At 43.0% G+C, this 16,411-nt stretch overlaps 1 protein-coding gene across 1 annotated transcript; it reads right to left on the bottom strand.

The window, feature by feature from the left end:
- Positions 1-1,429: 1,429 nt before the first annotated feature.
- Positions 1,430-14,019, bottom strand: PROC (protein C, inactivator of coagulation factors Va and VIIIa). The gene is made up of 9 exons (XM_088669708.1): positions 13,888-14,019; positions 13,291-13,379; positions 12,237-12,397; positions 11,659-11,683; positions 11,150-11,260; positions 9,442-9,588; positions 6,519-6,613; positions 5,148-5,265; positions 1,430-3,058 (listed from the first exon to the last, which is right to left on the bottom strand). Exons 2-9 carry the CDS (start codon positions 13,370-13,372, stop codon positions 2,469-2,471), a joined length of 1,329 nt encoding a protein of 442 aa, XP_088525834.1. The 5' UTR covers positions 13,373-13,379; positions 13,888-14,019; the 3' UTR covers positions 1,430-2,468.
- Positions 14,020-16,411: the final 2,392 nt, after the last annotated feature.

The raw sequence follows: 16,411 nt of genomic DNA on the forward strand, positions 1-16,411 counted from the left end.
AAAGAAGGGGTAGTGGTTAGTGGGCTTTAAAAGACTTGGCAACTTCTCTGTCACATTGTGAATCTTTGTATCTGGAAGACAGCACACCTCCTGTGACATCCTGTTTTCTCCACACACTACTGCCTCTGTTCCCCTCAGTAGGGAGTCACCTATCACCACCACTTGTCCCTCCTCCTCCTCCTCCTCGGAGTAGCAGTAATCATTCTATGGGATGGGCCTTCCAAAGGCTGCTTGGAGCATTCTGAGGTCTGCTTCTGTTGTTCTCGACTCTTCCCTTCTTGTTTATTGGAGCTTATTTTGATATTGTTGGGATAAGTTAAAAACTTATGGTTTGCTATTGCTGGGATAAGTTACAAACTTATGGTTCCTACTCTTTCCTCCCAGCTTGTCATCTCAAGGCTGAAATTCCCTTTCTCTAATGTCGTCTCCACAAAAGTAGCAAGTACGTTATCAGCATACTCATCCACGGTCAATAACCTTGGATCTGATGGGGTTAGGTCAAGAATGGAAAACGACTCCTCCAAATCCATCGCCACCTGTCTCTTTCTCCACTAGGGTGGTGTGGTGGGGGTGGTGGCAATAATTGTTCTGTGCACTGTACCTTTCACAGCCACCTTCGTGTCTTCTGAGGTTGGCAACTGCTGTCCTAGCTCCTCTGGCCCAGTATCGGTGTCCAAGGTGAGAGCATGGAAGCGATTTTGCAACTCTAATAACAAAGTGTCGTTTGTGACTGTCCTACTTCTGTGTGTCACATTCCTCCAGGGGTTAGACTCTTGCAATGGGCGAGCTTTCTCCACCCTGGGGGCACCCCATCTATCTTGGTGCTCAATCTCAGTCAACTCAGCTCTATCAGGTAACTCTGCATGTTGTCCTGTTGCTTGAGGTGTGGCTAGGCAGGCCTGAGGCCTCAAGTTGCTGCACCTTCTCTTCCAGCAAGACAACCAGCTTGCACTTGCTACAAGTGTACTGTTGCTTGTTCTCTGGCAGAATGACAAACATGGCACAGGTGTTACAGGTCACTGCAGCAACTCCCTCGCCCGCCATGTCTCAGTCCTAAGCACACCAAGAGACAGAATTCTGGGCCTCCCCCTTAAACTCTCTGCTAAACCAGATAGGTTTGACTGGTTGCTAACCCTTCCCTCAGTTTTATGGTGCTATTATAATTTGGTGGCTTTTAGCTTCCTCTTCTTTTGTTATTTACATTTTAATTGTTTGATTATTTTTTGTGAACCACTCTAGAAATATGATTAAGATATCAAGACTTTAAATAAATAAACCATTGCCTGAAATGCTTTCCACAATCAGGTCTTCTGAAGGCATTGTGAACTTTTGCACCAAACTTTCTATGCATCTACTATTTGCGGACAAAAAAAATGTTTTCTGGAAGGCAAATGTACTTCTTCCCCAGAGCCACAGTTATTTTTTTAAAAATGTTTTTGGCTTATAGCAGAAACCCACGCTGTTAAATATTTGACATTTGGGAACTGGGGGACAGAATATATTATTTACTGTGCGCTGAGAAACAGTCTTTCCCTCAGGCACTCTAGGCAGGTATTGATATGATAGGATAGGATAGGATAATTATTTTCAAAGCATTTTCAGAGGCTTGCTCAGTGATAAAGCAACTAGAAAACATAGAAAATTGCAAGAGGCAATAAAAATCCAGCATAAAAGCAAATCACAAAATTAAAAAGGCCCAGGCAAATAGAAAGAGAATAAACATGGAGTCAAACCTCTCTGGGGAGAGAGAGTTCTAAAAATACTACAATGAAAGCAAGAAATGTAAAATGTAAACATCAAGACAACAAAATTCTTTTGGCTCTTAACAGTCTCTTCAGGAATAATCCGACCTTCCCCTCTTCTGCCCTCCCCGCAGGGTTCACAGTTCTTAAGTACAGTAAACATGCAACTTACATGGGGGTTACGTTCCAGGAATAGCGCATGAAGCCAAACTCACGCAAAGTCAAAATACACTGTGTGCAATGGCAGATAGGATTGCCAAAGTCATTTTCCCCAGACACCCACCCCGTTTCCTCCTCCTTTTTAATTTTCTTTTTGCCGGGCACATAAAGCTGAATGTGCACAAGAGACTACCTTGGTCAGCCTGACCAGTGATGCCAATGGGTTACAAGGCGGTCAGTAGAACAGCAGCATCTCCAATCTGTCTCTGTGGCTGAACAGACCTTCTAAGCCTGTTCCAAGGTCAAGAGGTTTCTGGTTAAAGAGATGGTGTTATGGACAATAGCAACAAACTCTGCCCCACACATGTGTTATGTAGGTGGCTGTGGGTGCAGTGATTGGCATGTGGCTCCCAACAACCTGCCACTCCTGCTTGTGGCCTTGGAACCAAATAATGTGCCCACCTCCTCATTTAAGAAATGCAACACACAACACATACCCACTTTGTATACTCTGTATTTATTAGCAGAAGACAATGGGCATACTGAGTGTACTGCCAAAGGGGTCCCTCATACTTCTATTAGGACAGGGACAGGGTTTGGTGAGAGTATGCTATCTTTCATTTGCTGATAGATCCAGTCAAAATATGCACTGACTCTGGTGTAAATCCCAAAGTTATCGGTTGCTCCACAGCCTTCTCCCCAGCTCACAAGCCCAATTAGGAACCAAGTGTTCTTGAATTTGGTGATCATAGGGCCACCACTGTCTCCATGACAGGAATCCCGGTTATCTCCCAGTATCCCTGCACAGAGCATGTTTTCTGAGACAGTATTCAACATAGAATTGACACAGTCATTTCGTGGTGCCACAGGGATTTCAATATAGTTGAGAACAGAGGAGTAATTCACCTTGGAGTCCTCACTCTGGCTCCCCCAGCCTGTCACCACAGCCTGTGTCTCTTCTCTCTCCAAGTGCTCTGCCAGCTTCTTGGAAGGCAGGCAAATAGGAATTGTGAACTTGTTGACAAGAACCGGGCGTTGTAGGTGCAGCAGTGCAATGTCATTTTCAGAGGTCTGTTCAGAGTAGTTTTCATGAGGCAATAACTTGTCTGCAAAAATAGTTTGCTCACTTTCTTCTGTTCGCCGGCGATAATATTTACCTGTAAGGGCAAAAGGGAACCTTGGAAAGTGTCCTTTGTCTTGGGATCTAAGCCAACCTTACCTCTCTCAAAATACCTGAGCAGAACTCATAAAGAAGAGGTAGTATTTCTTTCTTGCATTTCAGACTCAGCAAAATCAAAATCCATAACAGGAACAAGTGGCAGTATTAAAAGGGGCCTGCATGCCTGCAGAATTTATGTGTAGAATATAAAAGGTTCATTTCCCTGCAGAATTTGGGTACATTCAGCAGAACTGTATACCACACTGTACTTGTAACAGTGAGCTTGTACCATAATAATAATAATAATAATAATAATAATAATTTTTTATTTATACCCCGCCCATCTGGCTGTGTTTTCCCAGCCACTCTGGGCGGCTTCCAACAAAATATTAAAATACAATGGTCTGTTAAACTTTAAAAGCTTCCCTAAACAGGGCTGCCTTCACATAGAGGAAGAAGAGAAGAGCGTGCAAATATATATCCAGATTTGGATTGGATCATGGCCAGGGAGAGGCTGGGGAAAATAGTGTGTGCAGGATTCTTACAGTTCAAAAGCAAGCAGTGAATAAGAAGAATGGTTTTGTGCACTGCAGGGCTATACTACTTAAAACTAGAGGTCAGAGATCATATGCTTGAATGTGCCCTTCCTGCATATAGAAAGCAATACATCAGGGAGAAATGCCTGACTAGCTATCTTCCAGAAATACTGTTTTTTTTCTGGGGATTTTTAACAGTGAGAACATTGGGATGCAACAAGAGCTCTGCTGGATCAGGCCAAAGGCCCGCCTAGTCCAGGATCCTGTTGTCAGAGGGGTCAAGAGATGCCTACTGAAAGACCACAAGCAAGACTTAAATGTAACAGCACGCTCCCCTGCTGCAATTCCCAGCAACTTGTATTCAGAGGTATACTTCCTTCTACAATCGAGGGAGGACTTAACTAACATGAATTTGTTTAAGCTTCTTTTGAAGTCACCAAAATTGATGGCTATCACGGCATCCTGTGAGAGTGAATTCAATAGTTTAAAGATGCACTGTATAAGGAAGTATTGAACTATTTTGAGAGAGGGAGAAACACTCTCTCCTTTCTACATCATGCAAAAATTTATAACCTCTAACATGCCCCCCTTTGCTAGTCTTTCCTCTAATCTCAAAAGGCCTTTGTCATACCTGAAGGAGCGTCTCCACCCCCATCGTTCTGCCCGGACACTGAGGTCCAGCGCCGAGGGTCTTCTGGCGGTTCCCTCACTATGAGAAGCCAAGTTACAGGGAACCAGGCAGAGGGCCTTCTCGGTAGTGGCACCCACCCTGTGGAATGCCCTCCCACCAGAGGTCAAAGAGAACAACAATTACCAGACCTTTAGAAGGCATCTCAAGGCAGCCCTGTTTAGGGAAGCTTTTAATGTTTGATTTCTGTATTGTAATGTTTTGTTGGAAGCTGCCCAGAGTGGCTGGGGGAACCCGGCCAGATGGGCGGGGCATAAATAATATATTTATTATTATTATTATTATTATTATTATTATTATTATTATTATTATTATTATTATTATTATACAAGCACCAGCAGTCATGCCAGCATGCAGAACCCATAGCTGCAATGTTTTACCATGTGATTTGCTGATGTATAAATTCCATCCCTACTCAATACAGATTCAAGAAGGCATAGAACAGGCACCCCCAAACTTCGGCCCTCCAGATGTTTTGGACTACAATTCCCATCATCCCTGACCACTGGTCCTGTTAGCTAGGGATCATGGGAGATGTAGGCCAAAACATCTGGAGGGCCGCAGTTTGGGGAAGTCTGGCATAGAATTTTCAGAATTTAATTCCTTCTGCTGTCTTTCCAAAGCAGCACAAACCCAAGATAGAATTTTTATTCCCTTTATGTCAGTACAGTAACTTCCATAATTTCACCAAGAGGTGGCCAGATCTTTATATCTAATCACATGTGTTAGTACCAGTCCCCATGTTTAGCCTTTTCAGTCTAGCCTGGACCATACTCCCTGCATCTATGGCTTGGGCATTACTTAGTTTGAAAGAATTTAAATAGTATCGATTGAAGGTTTTATGCAGTGATGATTCTCCTCACCAAATGTCAGTTTGACTGTCCGTAGGCTTTTCAAACAATGTGCAGCTGTCAGCACCCAGGTGGGGTGAATGAGAACACCACCACACAAAAATCTGCCTGCACTATTGCTCAGCATAACCTGCAACAAAGAAGAGGAAGAAAGCTATTGACTTCATTCATGCATCCTTGACTGCGTATGTCCAATACATCTGTGCTGATTATTCTACCAACTTAGGTTCCTCCATATGAGCTGTTTATGCAGCATTCCTCCTGACTTGCTTGCACAAAGCTTACGTGGAGTTTAGATTGTATCCGACCTTTACTGAGTATTTAGAATCATAGAATCACAGAGTTGGAAGAGACCACAAAGGCCATCCAGTCCAACCCCCTGCCAAGCAGGAAACACCACCAAAGCATTCTTGACATATGCCTGTCAAGCCTCTGCTTAAAGACCTCCAAAGAAGGAGACTCCACCACACTCCTTGGTAGCAAATTCCACTGCCGAACAGCTCTTACTGTCAGGAAGTTCTTCCTAATGTTTAGGTGGAATCTTCTTTCTTGTAGTTTGAATCCATTGCTCCGTGTCCGCTTCTCTGGAGCAGCAGAAAACAACCTTTCTCCCTCCTCTATATGACATCCTTTTATATATTTGAACATGGCTATCATATCACCCCTTGACCTTCTCTTCTCCAGGCTAAACATACCCAGCTCCCTAAGCCGTTCCTCATAAGTATTTGTTCCAATTTGTTTGTGGGAAGGTTATAAGAGCATTCATCAGCATTCATTTATTCTGATTTACTTGCAAGGCATTTATATGTCTTCCCATTGTTCATCCCACACTTTTCAATGCATTTCCTAACTGCAAAAAGTCTGTTTCTTTTTAAAAGTAGGCTTGTTGTGCTAGGGCGACAGAACACTTTAATTCACTATAATTGTGCAAAGCTAAAATTTTCAGGACGCATATGAATCCCACCAACAAAATACTGACAATCTGGAGGCATCCCCCATATACTCAAGTTGCTGTTCTAGTTCTAGAATGACAAACATTTTCAGATGTCTTTTCAGATGTCTTTCTGATGCACCTCATAAACTTACTTACAGAGATCGATGCATTAAAGTCTTTGGCAAAAACTGAGCTGAGAGTCCAATTACTGCATCCACCAGTGAAAGCCGGGACAGAAGAGGGTAAAAAAGAGCACTCACCTGAAGAAATAATACATGCAGGTGGGATCGATGATCATATGAGCAGCCAGAAGTATGAGAACAAGGGCTCACCAGGTGGTCTCTGAAAATAAGAGACACCCCTGGGGTTCTGACAATTATTGAGACTGATAGAAGCAGCAGGGCCTGACAAGCCCATTCAAAGGCTGAATATTTTTTATTAGTTCTTACCTGCCAGGGACTCTGTCCTTTTCTTCCAGGTCTTCCCCCAATTACTTTAGCAGTCTTATAGCTGAAATCCTGGACTTTTCCACAGGCAAACTCCACTGTAAAAAAAAAGACAAGATGAAGGATAACCTAGGAAGGTCTGTACAATTTCTATCACTTTACATCAAAAAGAATCTAGCCCAGCCTTCAAAGCTACTTTGCTGATTTCTGGAAGTTGTATAAATTATCTAAGCTACCTCCTTCCCAATTTCTCATTAGCTCAAGCTGTGAGAAATCCTGAATTCTTTTGGCTTTATAAGGAATCCATAGCAATAATATAACACACTAAAATGTTTTAAGTTGTGTTTGTTTGTTTGTTTAACACCTTTGGTACCTTTGAGAGCAGAACTAAATGCTTTGCCAACACACACAGAATCTTAGCCTCTTTTATGCCAAATAAGAACATTTTATTATTCATATGTTTGCTGCTGCGGGCTTCCTTGGGAGGAAGGGTAGGATATAAATCTAGTAAATAAAACAATAATACATTTATTATAGGATCTGTGAGGTTCATGCATGTGAGCGGTTCCCCCTGCCACCAGCATCCATACAATGTTGTCATCAGAATGCCATTTAACCAAGAGTTACCCTTTCACGGGGAAATCAAGTAAGTAAAAACATGTCAACCTTGTGTCCAATTTTCTATTCCCAAATTGAACCTCCACTTGGAAGAATCCACAATCCAGAGAATCTGAAATATGCCTCAGAGCCATTCAACATGGTGGTAAAATTCTGGACTCTACCACTTCAGATTGCATGAGGACTTTAATATTTTTCAGTGCACCCATTAAGAAAAACAAAACTAATTGCATATTGTACATAACCCGGCCGGAGATATTTTTAGCAACAGCCCATCACCACCCGAATATGCCAATTTACTACATGCAGGGAAGTTCTTTTTCTTTTTCTTATTAGAAACGGGGGAATACATTACCCCACCTGAAGTCTTACATGGTAGAGTCCAGAATTCTACAACCTAATTTTATATGTATTATTATTAGGTTTTCCCCCTCACAGGGTGACCCAAATTAAAGACATCCAATAAAATTCCAAAAATACAGCTATACAGATAAAAGGCAGGACATACAGATCCCACCCCACTAAAGGCCACCATGCCACCCTTCTTTTAAATCTAATTTCAGCAGGGAGAGGGGACACTGTGGACATCAGGGGAGGCATCTGTGCGCACACATGTTTAGGATGCACTGGAACTCATCTAAGCATGAGCTAATTCCTATTTGCAAAATGGCAGCCCCCCCCCCGAATCTATGTGCATTGTACTTCCTGAACATATACCCCCCCCCCACACACACTATTGTTGTCCTGTGTATTTTGGGTCTATGGACCACAATAAAGCTGTCTGTGTAAAAAAAAAGTATTTTTTTTTTACGCTCCCACAGCAGCATAGCATGGGTTGTGGGTATCTGGCATCCACTTGAGTTGGCTCCCTCATTTTGCCTAAGGGTAGGCCTGCCCTCATTTCCTTTCTTATACTTCATAGTAACAATTAAATACTTGTGAATGCAGCTAGAGAGGCAGTACTACTGAATTTAGAGTATTTAGAGGCCCAGTATACCTGAAGGAGCGTCTCCACCCCCATCGTTCAGCCCAGACACTGAGGTCCAGCTCTGAGGGCCTTCTGGCAATTCCCTCACCGCGAGAAGTGAGGTTACAGGGAACCAGGCAGAGGGCCTTCTGGGTAGTGGCGCCTGCTCTGTGGAACACCCCCCCTTTCAGATGTCAAAGAAATAAAGAACTACATAACTTTTAGAAGACATCTGAAGGCAGCCCTGTATCAGGAAGTTTTTAATGTTTGATGTCTTATTGTATTTTTTATATTCTGTTGGGAGCTGCCCAGAGTGGCTGGGGAAACCCAGCCAGATGAATGAGGTATAAATAATAAATTTATTTGTGGATTTTGTGCCAGGATCTATCCACGTCTTCAGTCCCTCTTTTGCCCGACTGGGCTAACAGGACGACTGGAACACCTTCAGCTTAAATCCGCCTTTGCTACCCTGGACCCACAACTGGATATATTGTGAGCACAAACTTCTGCTTCAATAAACAATGGATACTGCAGTAGAGGTTTTTAATCCTCTTTTATTACTTCAAGCTAATGCGTATTTACAGAATATATACATAGGCTGTGTGAAAGTTACAAACAGCTCTCATTGCAAACACACAGCATAACAGAGAGCCGGAACTACTCACAACAGCTACAGAACAACATAGCAATACCACACCCCACTAAATTAGCAGAGTCAGGAAGGCAATTTAGTGAAGGAACAGTTCCCGCCCACTTCTCTCTCTGGAGACTATCATCTGATTCTCACATTGGGAGGGGTGAAAATGCTAACAGTTTTTAATGTTTGATGTCTTATTGTATTTTTTATATTCTGTTGGGAGCTGCCCAGAGTGGCTGGGGAAACCCAGCCAGATGAATGAGGTATAAATAATAAATTATTATTATTATTCCACGGATATTCCACGATGCCACAGGCCACTGAACAGGAAGAAGGAAGGTTGGCGCAGCGGGACCGACACCCCATATTGCAAAGAGACTGAATTACAGTGGTACCTCGGTTTACGGACGCAATTGGTTCCGGGGAGCCAGTTGCTCCCCGAGCAGTCCGTAAATGGAGTGCCTCTTCTGCGCATGCGCAAAGCGCCGATAGAGCACTTCTGCGCATGCGCACGCTGTGCAGGTTGCTTCTGCGCATCCGCGTGTCGCGGATGTAAGCACTTCCGGGTCCGCGGCGTTCGCAAACCAATCAATTGCAAACCGCAGCGATCGTAAACCGAGGTACCACTGTATAAAATTATGCCTTAAATAATGTGGCTGCCTCTGATTTAAAAAGCCAAGCTCGTGCTTATCCATCTTTCTTACCAACAGGTTCACAAGAAGTAGAATCATCAGCCAGCCGATAGCCTGAAGCACAACTGCAGTAGCGGTACTGGTCATTGTCTTGCTGGCCCTCATTACAGAAATGTTCACAGCCACCATTGGAAATTGAACAGTTGGTGTAGGCAACCACTGGGCATCAAAAGAAGTAAAATACATGTTGAAAGGAGGCAGGCCTATCCCTTGAAGGAGCTATTTATGTCACTCAACCTTCTCCTCTTAAACTGTGCAGGAAAGGAACTATTTGAGGGTTGAACTTATTCTTTTCATCATTGAACATTTGTCTCCTTCCTCTCTTATGACGCAGCATCAACTTTCTGAACCCGGTGAGCTGTGCTGGAAATAATGGCTCTCCTCGCAGTGAACTACTGGGGTAAAAAATCCAAACTCAACAGGAGAACTAACTTGACTGTGTTGCAGTTGGAAATAGGGGAGGGATTTGATTTAGTTTGCATTTAAAGGCAAAATCTACTGAATCCTCCCTTTCCCAAACAATATGCAAACAGAAACATCACTGAGTGAACCTCTGTCACCACGAGCTGCAGATTCATAGCTTGTCCTTCCAAGCTCACCTGAAGTGAGAAGCTGCCCATTACAGGCAGGCACCCACCTAAAGAGGGGCGCCTTTGAACTGTGGGTCAGGCTAGGATCAGGTGGCTGTCAGATAGCTCAATCTGTAGTTTCAAAACTCTTCTCAGGCCGGAGAATTGCTTTCTACTTGTATGCTGCCCACCCTGTTTTTAGTGGGTCTGTGGCTCCTGCCCCAACGCAATACATACATAGATATAACAGCCTATACAGTATATGAAGAAGCATGTGTACTGAGTGAATTGGATTACCAGTCACAATATACACCTCTTACGTGAAGAAAGTTGCCACCACCATGGCCCTTAGCAAACACAAACCTTTTGCTTATTTGTTTTTTTAAAAGTGCCAAACAAGGAAGACCTTTCCCTCTGCAGCATTACCTTGGGGACAGGCTGACACGCTACTAATGCTGGATTAGAGAGCTAGTATGTGTTGATACCCAGGTGGCGCTGTGGGTTAAACCACAGTGTCTAGGGCTTGCTGATCAGAAGGTCGGCAGTTCGAATCCCTGCAATGGGGTGAGTTCCCGTTGCTCGGTCCCAGCTCCTGCCCACCTAGCAGTTTGAAAGCACCTCAAAGTGCAAGTAGATAAATAGGGACCGCTCCGGCGGGAAGGTAAATGGCGTTTCCGTGCCCTGCTCTTGTTCGCCAGAAGCAGCTTTGTCATGCTGGCCACATGACCCGGAAGCTTTCTGCGGACAAACGCTGGCTCCCTCGGCCTATAGAGTGAGATGAGCGCCACAACCCCAGTCGGACACGACTGGACCTGATGGCCGGGGGCCCCTTTACCCTTTATCTTTATGTGTTGATAACTGAGCGCTAGTAGTATGTTAGCCTGTGTGTCTCCTGTTCATGGAGGGGAGGGAGTAACCTGACTGCAGGGGGAATGTTCTTACCTTTCCACTACTAAAAAGAAAGAAGCGTAACTTTTCCATTTGCAAGTTCTGTAGATAGTGTACATCGAGAAAAGGGCTTTAGAACAGCATGCATATTCTATACAAAATCGTTGTATTATCAATATGAGCTCGAAGGAATAGAGAAACCCCTTACACAAGAACAATAGTTGCATTTTGATAGTAAAATGGAGAATTGAAGATTATATTACCATATTGGCACTGGCGCCCCTCCCAGCCTTTGTTACAAATGCAGTCAAATTGCCCAATGCCATCCCGACAGGATCCATTGTCACAAGGGCTGGATTCACACATATCTCCATCTGAAAAACACATTTGCAGGGAAACCCAGACCATATGCCGTATGTCTCTTTGCAAACTGCATCACCCCATTATATAAACTTGCTCTCTTGGTTATGCTTCATCTACAGAAAATATTAGCAGACACAAAAGCATTAACTTGCTTAGGACACAGGGGAACTTTACAGTGAAATTCTGCTTCCAGACTACAGAAGTAATAGGCTAATCTGTGACCTCATTGCTCGCCCCCAAGGGTTAAATGGTAGAGATCTCCCGGTGTGCTGCAAACCTCGCTATTAAGGAAATGTGTAGAAAAGTCCTAATAAAACATAAGTCCTAATAGTCCTAATAAGTCTCAGAGTCACATCTAATAAGACAGAAGTTCCTACTACACTCAAAGGGGTGAAACTTCTTTACTTACCAACATACTTTGTCCAAAACTCTTGCTGTAAAGAAACAAAATCTAGGTTAATACTTGATTCCATATGGATTCTGTCACAAAACCTTTTGGTGCAGATAGGAAAATCATCACCCTTGGAACAAATTATTATTGGAGACCACCTACCCAATTTGGCACAAAAAAACATGACGCTGAATAGATTCAGCATTTGGGGAAGCGTATTACTGCTTTACAGGGATGGCTGACCCATTAGCTTCAGTGAGGCAGTTGCCTCAGGTGGCAGGGCAAGCTGGGGAGAGCTGGGAGGGGCAGGAGATTGGGGCCCACAAGGAGCACACCGCTGCCATTTCCTGCATTTGCCATTCACAGCTGCCACCACCTGCACCTCTCCAGCCTCTTTTTCTCCCCCACTGCCTACAATGTGCTGGGGCTTCCCTGGCCTGCATCTAGTCACCTCGGGTGGCAACGGGGTGGTGGTGGTGGTGGTGGAGGAGGAGGAGGAGGAGGAGGAGGCGCAGCAGGGGATGCCATTTTCTGTCTTACCTCAAGTGGCAATGGGATTCAATGCTTTTAGTTTCCAGTCTTTAGCAATAACTTACTGTTGCTTCCTTGGTTTCAAATATTTCACTGGCTTCCTCAAAATCACATACTTCCTCTCGGCATTCCCGTTCCAATGAGCCCTGCTTTAATTCTTCCAAAAAACTATTTGCCCGCTTCTGGATTTTCAGCACTTGATTTGCTTCTCGGCTGCTATAAAACACTTCAGGCAGAAAAACAAAACAAAACAAAAATATCCATCTGGGCCATTTATAGCAACATTGTGCTATCTGCAGACACTTATTCACAGTGTAGAGGAGAGGGAGAAGAGTGTTTAAAATAGTAAACACTAAATACTGAGGGATCACTAAAACTTGGAAAGGAGAAAAAAATGTTGACTTTAGCAATTTGTTTGTTTATTAGTCACTTTTCAGGGTTAAACCCACACAGAGAGATGTGACTCTGAGAGAAATAAAAGGAAGGAACAGCAATAAGAGTATGAAGCACTGTGTGAATGGAGTCAAATAGACATATGAAAGATGTTGAATTAGATCACCAACATTCTCTTAAGGGAAGTCAACAGTGAAAAATGAAGTTTTTAAGGTCTTGGATGCCAGATCTGAAGGTGCCAGGGAAATATTAACTGAAAAGATGTTTCACACCTGCAGGGTCAACACCAGGAATGCCCTGCCTCCTGTGTTCACCAACATAACCAATTTCACCAGTGAGAAGAGCCATATGGGTAAAGGCAGTCTTCAAAACAATCCAGTTCCAAACTGTTTAGGGCACCAGCACTCTGAACTAGGCCCAGAAACACACTGGTAGCCATGGCTGCCACTAAACTATCAAAATGGTGAATGCTGGGTCCTACCTATCAATGCTTTGCAATGTGATATACTCTATTGTACACCCCTCCTTGCCCAGACTGGCTTCCATGTCAAGTGAAAGCACCAACCTTCTAACTCCCTATGTAATCTGAAACTATTTTGAAGAGAATTCTATAGAGAGAGAATGCAACTGTCTCTGGGGCTTGCACCCCTACTATTGTACCCATAGAAATTTCATAGGACACAATGTATTTGATAAAGAGTAATGCAGGAAATAAGATGGATATACCTGAGGCTTCATGTCCACTAGGCAATATGAAGGCAGCTGAAAACACCGAGAGGGTAAAGATACTCCACATTGCACAACACATTACACACCTAAGAGAATAACCACCGAAGATCTGACAATTTGTTTTAAGGAAATACAAGCTCCTATAACACTATATATTTGTATTCAGATTTAATACAGTTCCACATTTATAACTATTATAGTTTACACAGGCATATATATAGTATGGTGGACAGTTTCATACTTATATTTAGCCTTATGTACTCTACAGACATTGGAACATTTTTTTCCACAGCCACCACTCCTGATCCCATTATATAATTAACTAATTTATGTTTAGCCTTAACAGTAGCACATTCATCCTCCTAAAAAAAATCCTATGCAAAACACAAAGTTGCTTTACTGTCTTTAATATCATTTTGTGTTCCCAAAGCATGTATTTGGGGAAGAATGCCACACTAAATGTACTGCTGATTCTCTTTCCAGATTTCCCACTGTTATCTCTCCCACTTTTTACCTCTTCTGTTTTTGACTAGGTTAAAAAAATGTTTTAAAAAGGAGAATTAGTACTGGAAAAAAACCTTCCAAAAGACTTACTGATTTCACCAGCTGAGAATCACAGTTGTCTACTTTTCTGCCATCAGACTCTGAGAATGCTAGTTAATCCCTAACCTCAAATATTTACTCAGAGACACACTCAGAGAGCCTTTGTTTCAGTCAAACAAAAACTGCTTCTGTGGTATTTCTACAGAGCATTAAGGAAGACCAGGAATCACTTGCTTTCAAACTTTTTTTCCTCTCTGGCCTTTTTCTCTAATTAAAGTAAATGGCTAGCTGAAGTAAATGTTAGCATTCCATGAACACAGCTATGCTCATAATCCTTGTGGGATTTCCTCTTTCTTAAAAGAAAGAAACCTAATCCACTTCGTTTCCATTTTATTCATTTGAAGCTCCATCTTTATCCACCAATCAATTTTAGGTTGAAACCAGAAGGGAGCACTAGAGAGCTACAATTGTCCATTTACATCCTTTCCCTCAAGGCACTGGAATGGCACCCAAGCCTGTGAAAGGATGATGTTGGTGTACTGGTCTCTATTTTGTCCTTCCCCCTCCTGGTGTTTTTATTGCCTTCAAAACATTGCCTTTTGGTTCTCCTATCTACCATGTTCACTTGTTCAGTGTTTCGGCAAAGGAAAGCCCCCTGTTGAATTTTAACAATGTTCTTATCACTAGTAAGCTGATCTTAAGTGTTTAGCCAAAATCTGTCCCTTTGCAATTTCCACCCATTGGTTTTAGTCCTGCTCTCTTCTGCATCACAGAACTTCAGGTATTTGTAGGCGGCTATCAGGCTTCCCCTAAAACTAATCTTCCCCGAGATAAAGATAACCTTCTCCTTCAACCATTCCTCACACAATCTTGTTTCCAGACCCCTCACCATCCTGACCATTGTTAATGTTCTTCTTTAAATGTGGTACTCAGAACTAGACATGGTGCTCTGGAAGCAGGCTGGCCAATGCAGAACAATCGGAACACTGTGCTTCTATGAATGCAGCTGCATCATATTGCTGGCACCTAGATCCATTTCACATGTGCTGTTACCAAACCAGATCTGCTCCATTCTGTACTTGTGCCGTTGACTTTTAATACCTTTAAAATTTCTCTCTTTAGCATTTAATCTTAATAGTTTTGGCCCAGTGTTCCAGCCTGACAAGATTATCCTGAATTTTGTTTTTGTTTTCTATGGTATTAGCTATACCTCCCAGCTTTGCATCATCTGCACAGTTGATAAGCACCCTCAAGCATGTCATCACCATTTGATGTTGTACAGAACAGGGGCAAGGATTGAGCACTGTGGCACTCCATTCAAGACCTCCCCTCCTGGCTGATGCAGAGAAGAGGAGGAGGATGAGTTTGGAATTGATATCCCGCTTTATCACTACCCTAAGGAGTCTCAAAGTGGCTAACATTCTCCTTTCCCTTCCTCCCCCACAACAAACACTCTGTGAGGTGAGTGGGACTGAGAGACTTCAAAGAAGTGTGACTAGCCCAAGGTCACCCAGCAGCTGCATGTGGAGGAGCAGAGATGCGAACCCGGTCCCCAGATTATAAATCTACCGCTCTTCACCACTACACCACACTGGCTCTCATGAGCCATGAACACTCACTGGGAATGGTTGTTCAATCAGTCTTGGATCAACCTATAAGTAATACTGTCCAGCCTACATTTTAATCATTGTGTAAACAAAGATATTAGGAAATGTGTTACTGTTTTCACAGTATTGTTGCACGCCACCCCAATCTCCAAGTGCTGTAAGATTCCAGAGGTTCCAGGAACTTACCCAGGGTTTGTGTTTTCTTTTGGAAAAGAGGCACAGTGAAGACTGTGGTGTCTTTATGATATATGGAGGCTACGATGGAGGAGGTCACAGCACCAGCACCCCAAGGAGGTCTTGTTTCTCCAAAACATACATCAAACATTGCTCTTTAACTTTGTTCTCCTCCTCTCTCTCCAGCTTGCTGCTTTCCTTCCTAGGCCACATAACTGCTCTTCTCTGGCTTTATCTGTTGAGGGAGTGGCCCCCACCCATTTGCTATCTCACACCGAGCCCCTTAATACCCCTTAATGGTCCCTCACCCAGGTTATCACCCACAGCAGGCAGCTACCTTGGCTATTCCAAGAATTAAAAACCTTGATTAAATTCTAACACTTGCTTGATCCAAGAAATAGGAGAGTCTGGCATACATCTTAACAGCCCAAACTTACAACACTATTTTCACTAACTACCAAACCTGTAAACCTTTCTCTAAAAAAAAAAGAGTCAAGAACATTCATTGGGCATGACTTATTATTGATCAACCCATGCTGGCTCCTGGAAATAAATGCATTATTTTCTATATGCTAAATAAAATCCTCAATTTGTTTTTATTCAATGATGGAAGTAGGTAGACAAATAGGAGTGGGTACTGAAACAGTTGCAGTCAGGAGAAACAAATGGTAACCAACAGGATAGTGTCCTAAAAATTGAAGTGAGAGAATTACTTGGTACAACCAGTTACATCTATATAATGATCCAGTTACTAATACTGGATCCAGGGTAGGATTATGAAAGGTCATATTCCA

The sequence above is a fragment of the Zootoca vivipara genome, chromosome 5, assembly GCF_965207765.1.
Source record: "Zootoca vivipara chromosome 5, rZooViv2.hap1.1, whole genome shotgun sequence".
Lineage (NCBI taxonomy): Eukaryota > Metazoa > Chordata > Lepidosauria > Squamata > Lacertidae > Zootoca > Zootoca vivipara.

Coding starts and splice junctions, on each gene's coding strand:
- PROC (XM_088669708.1), bottom strand. CDS start 13,372: ATGTGTTGTGCAATGTGGAGTATCTTTACCCTCTCGGTGTTTTCAGCT. Junction 12,398..13,290: donor TAGTGGACATGAAGCCTCAG/GTATATCCATCT, acceptor TTCTGCCTGAAG/TGTTTTATAGCAGCCGAGAA. Junction 6,614..9,441: donor TACTTCTTGTGAACCTGTTG/GTAAGAAAGATG, acceptor TTTTTTTTACAG/TGGAGTTTGCCTGTGGAAAA.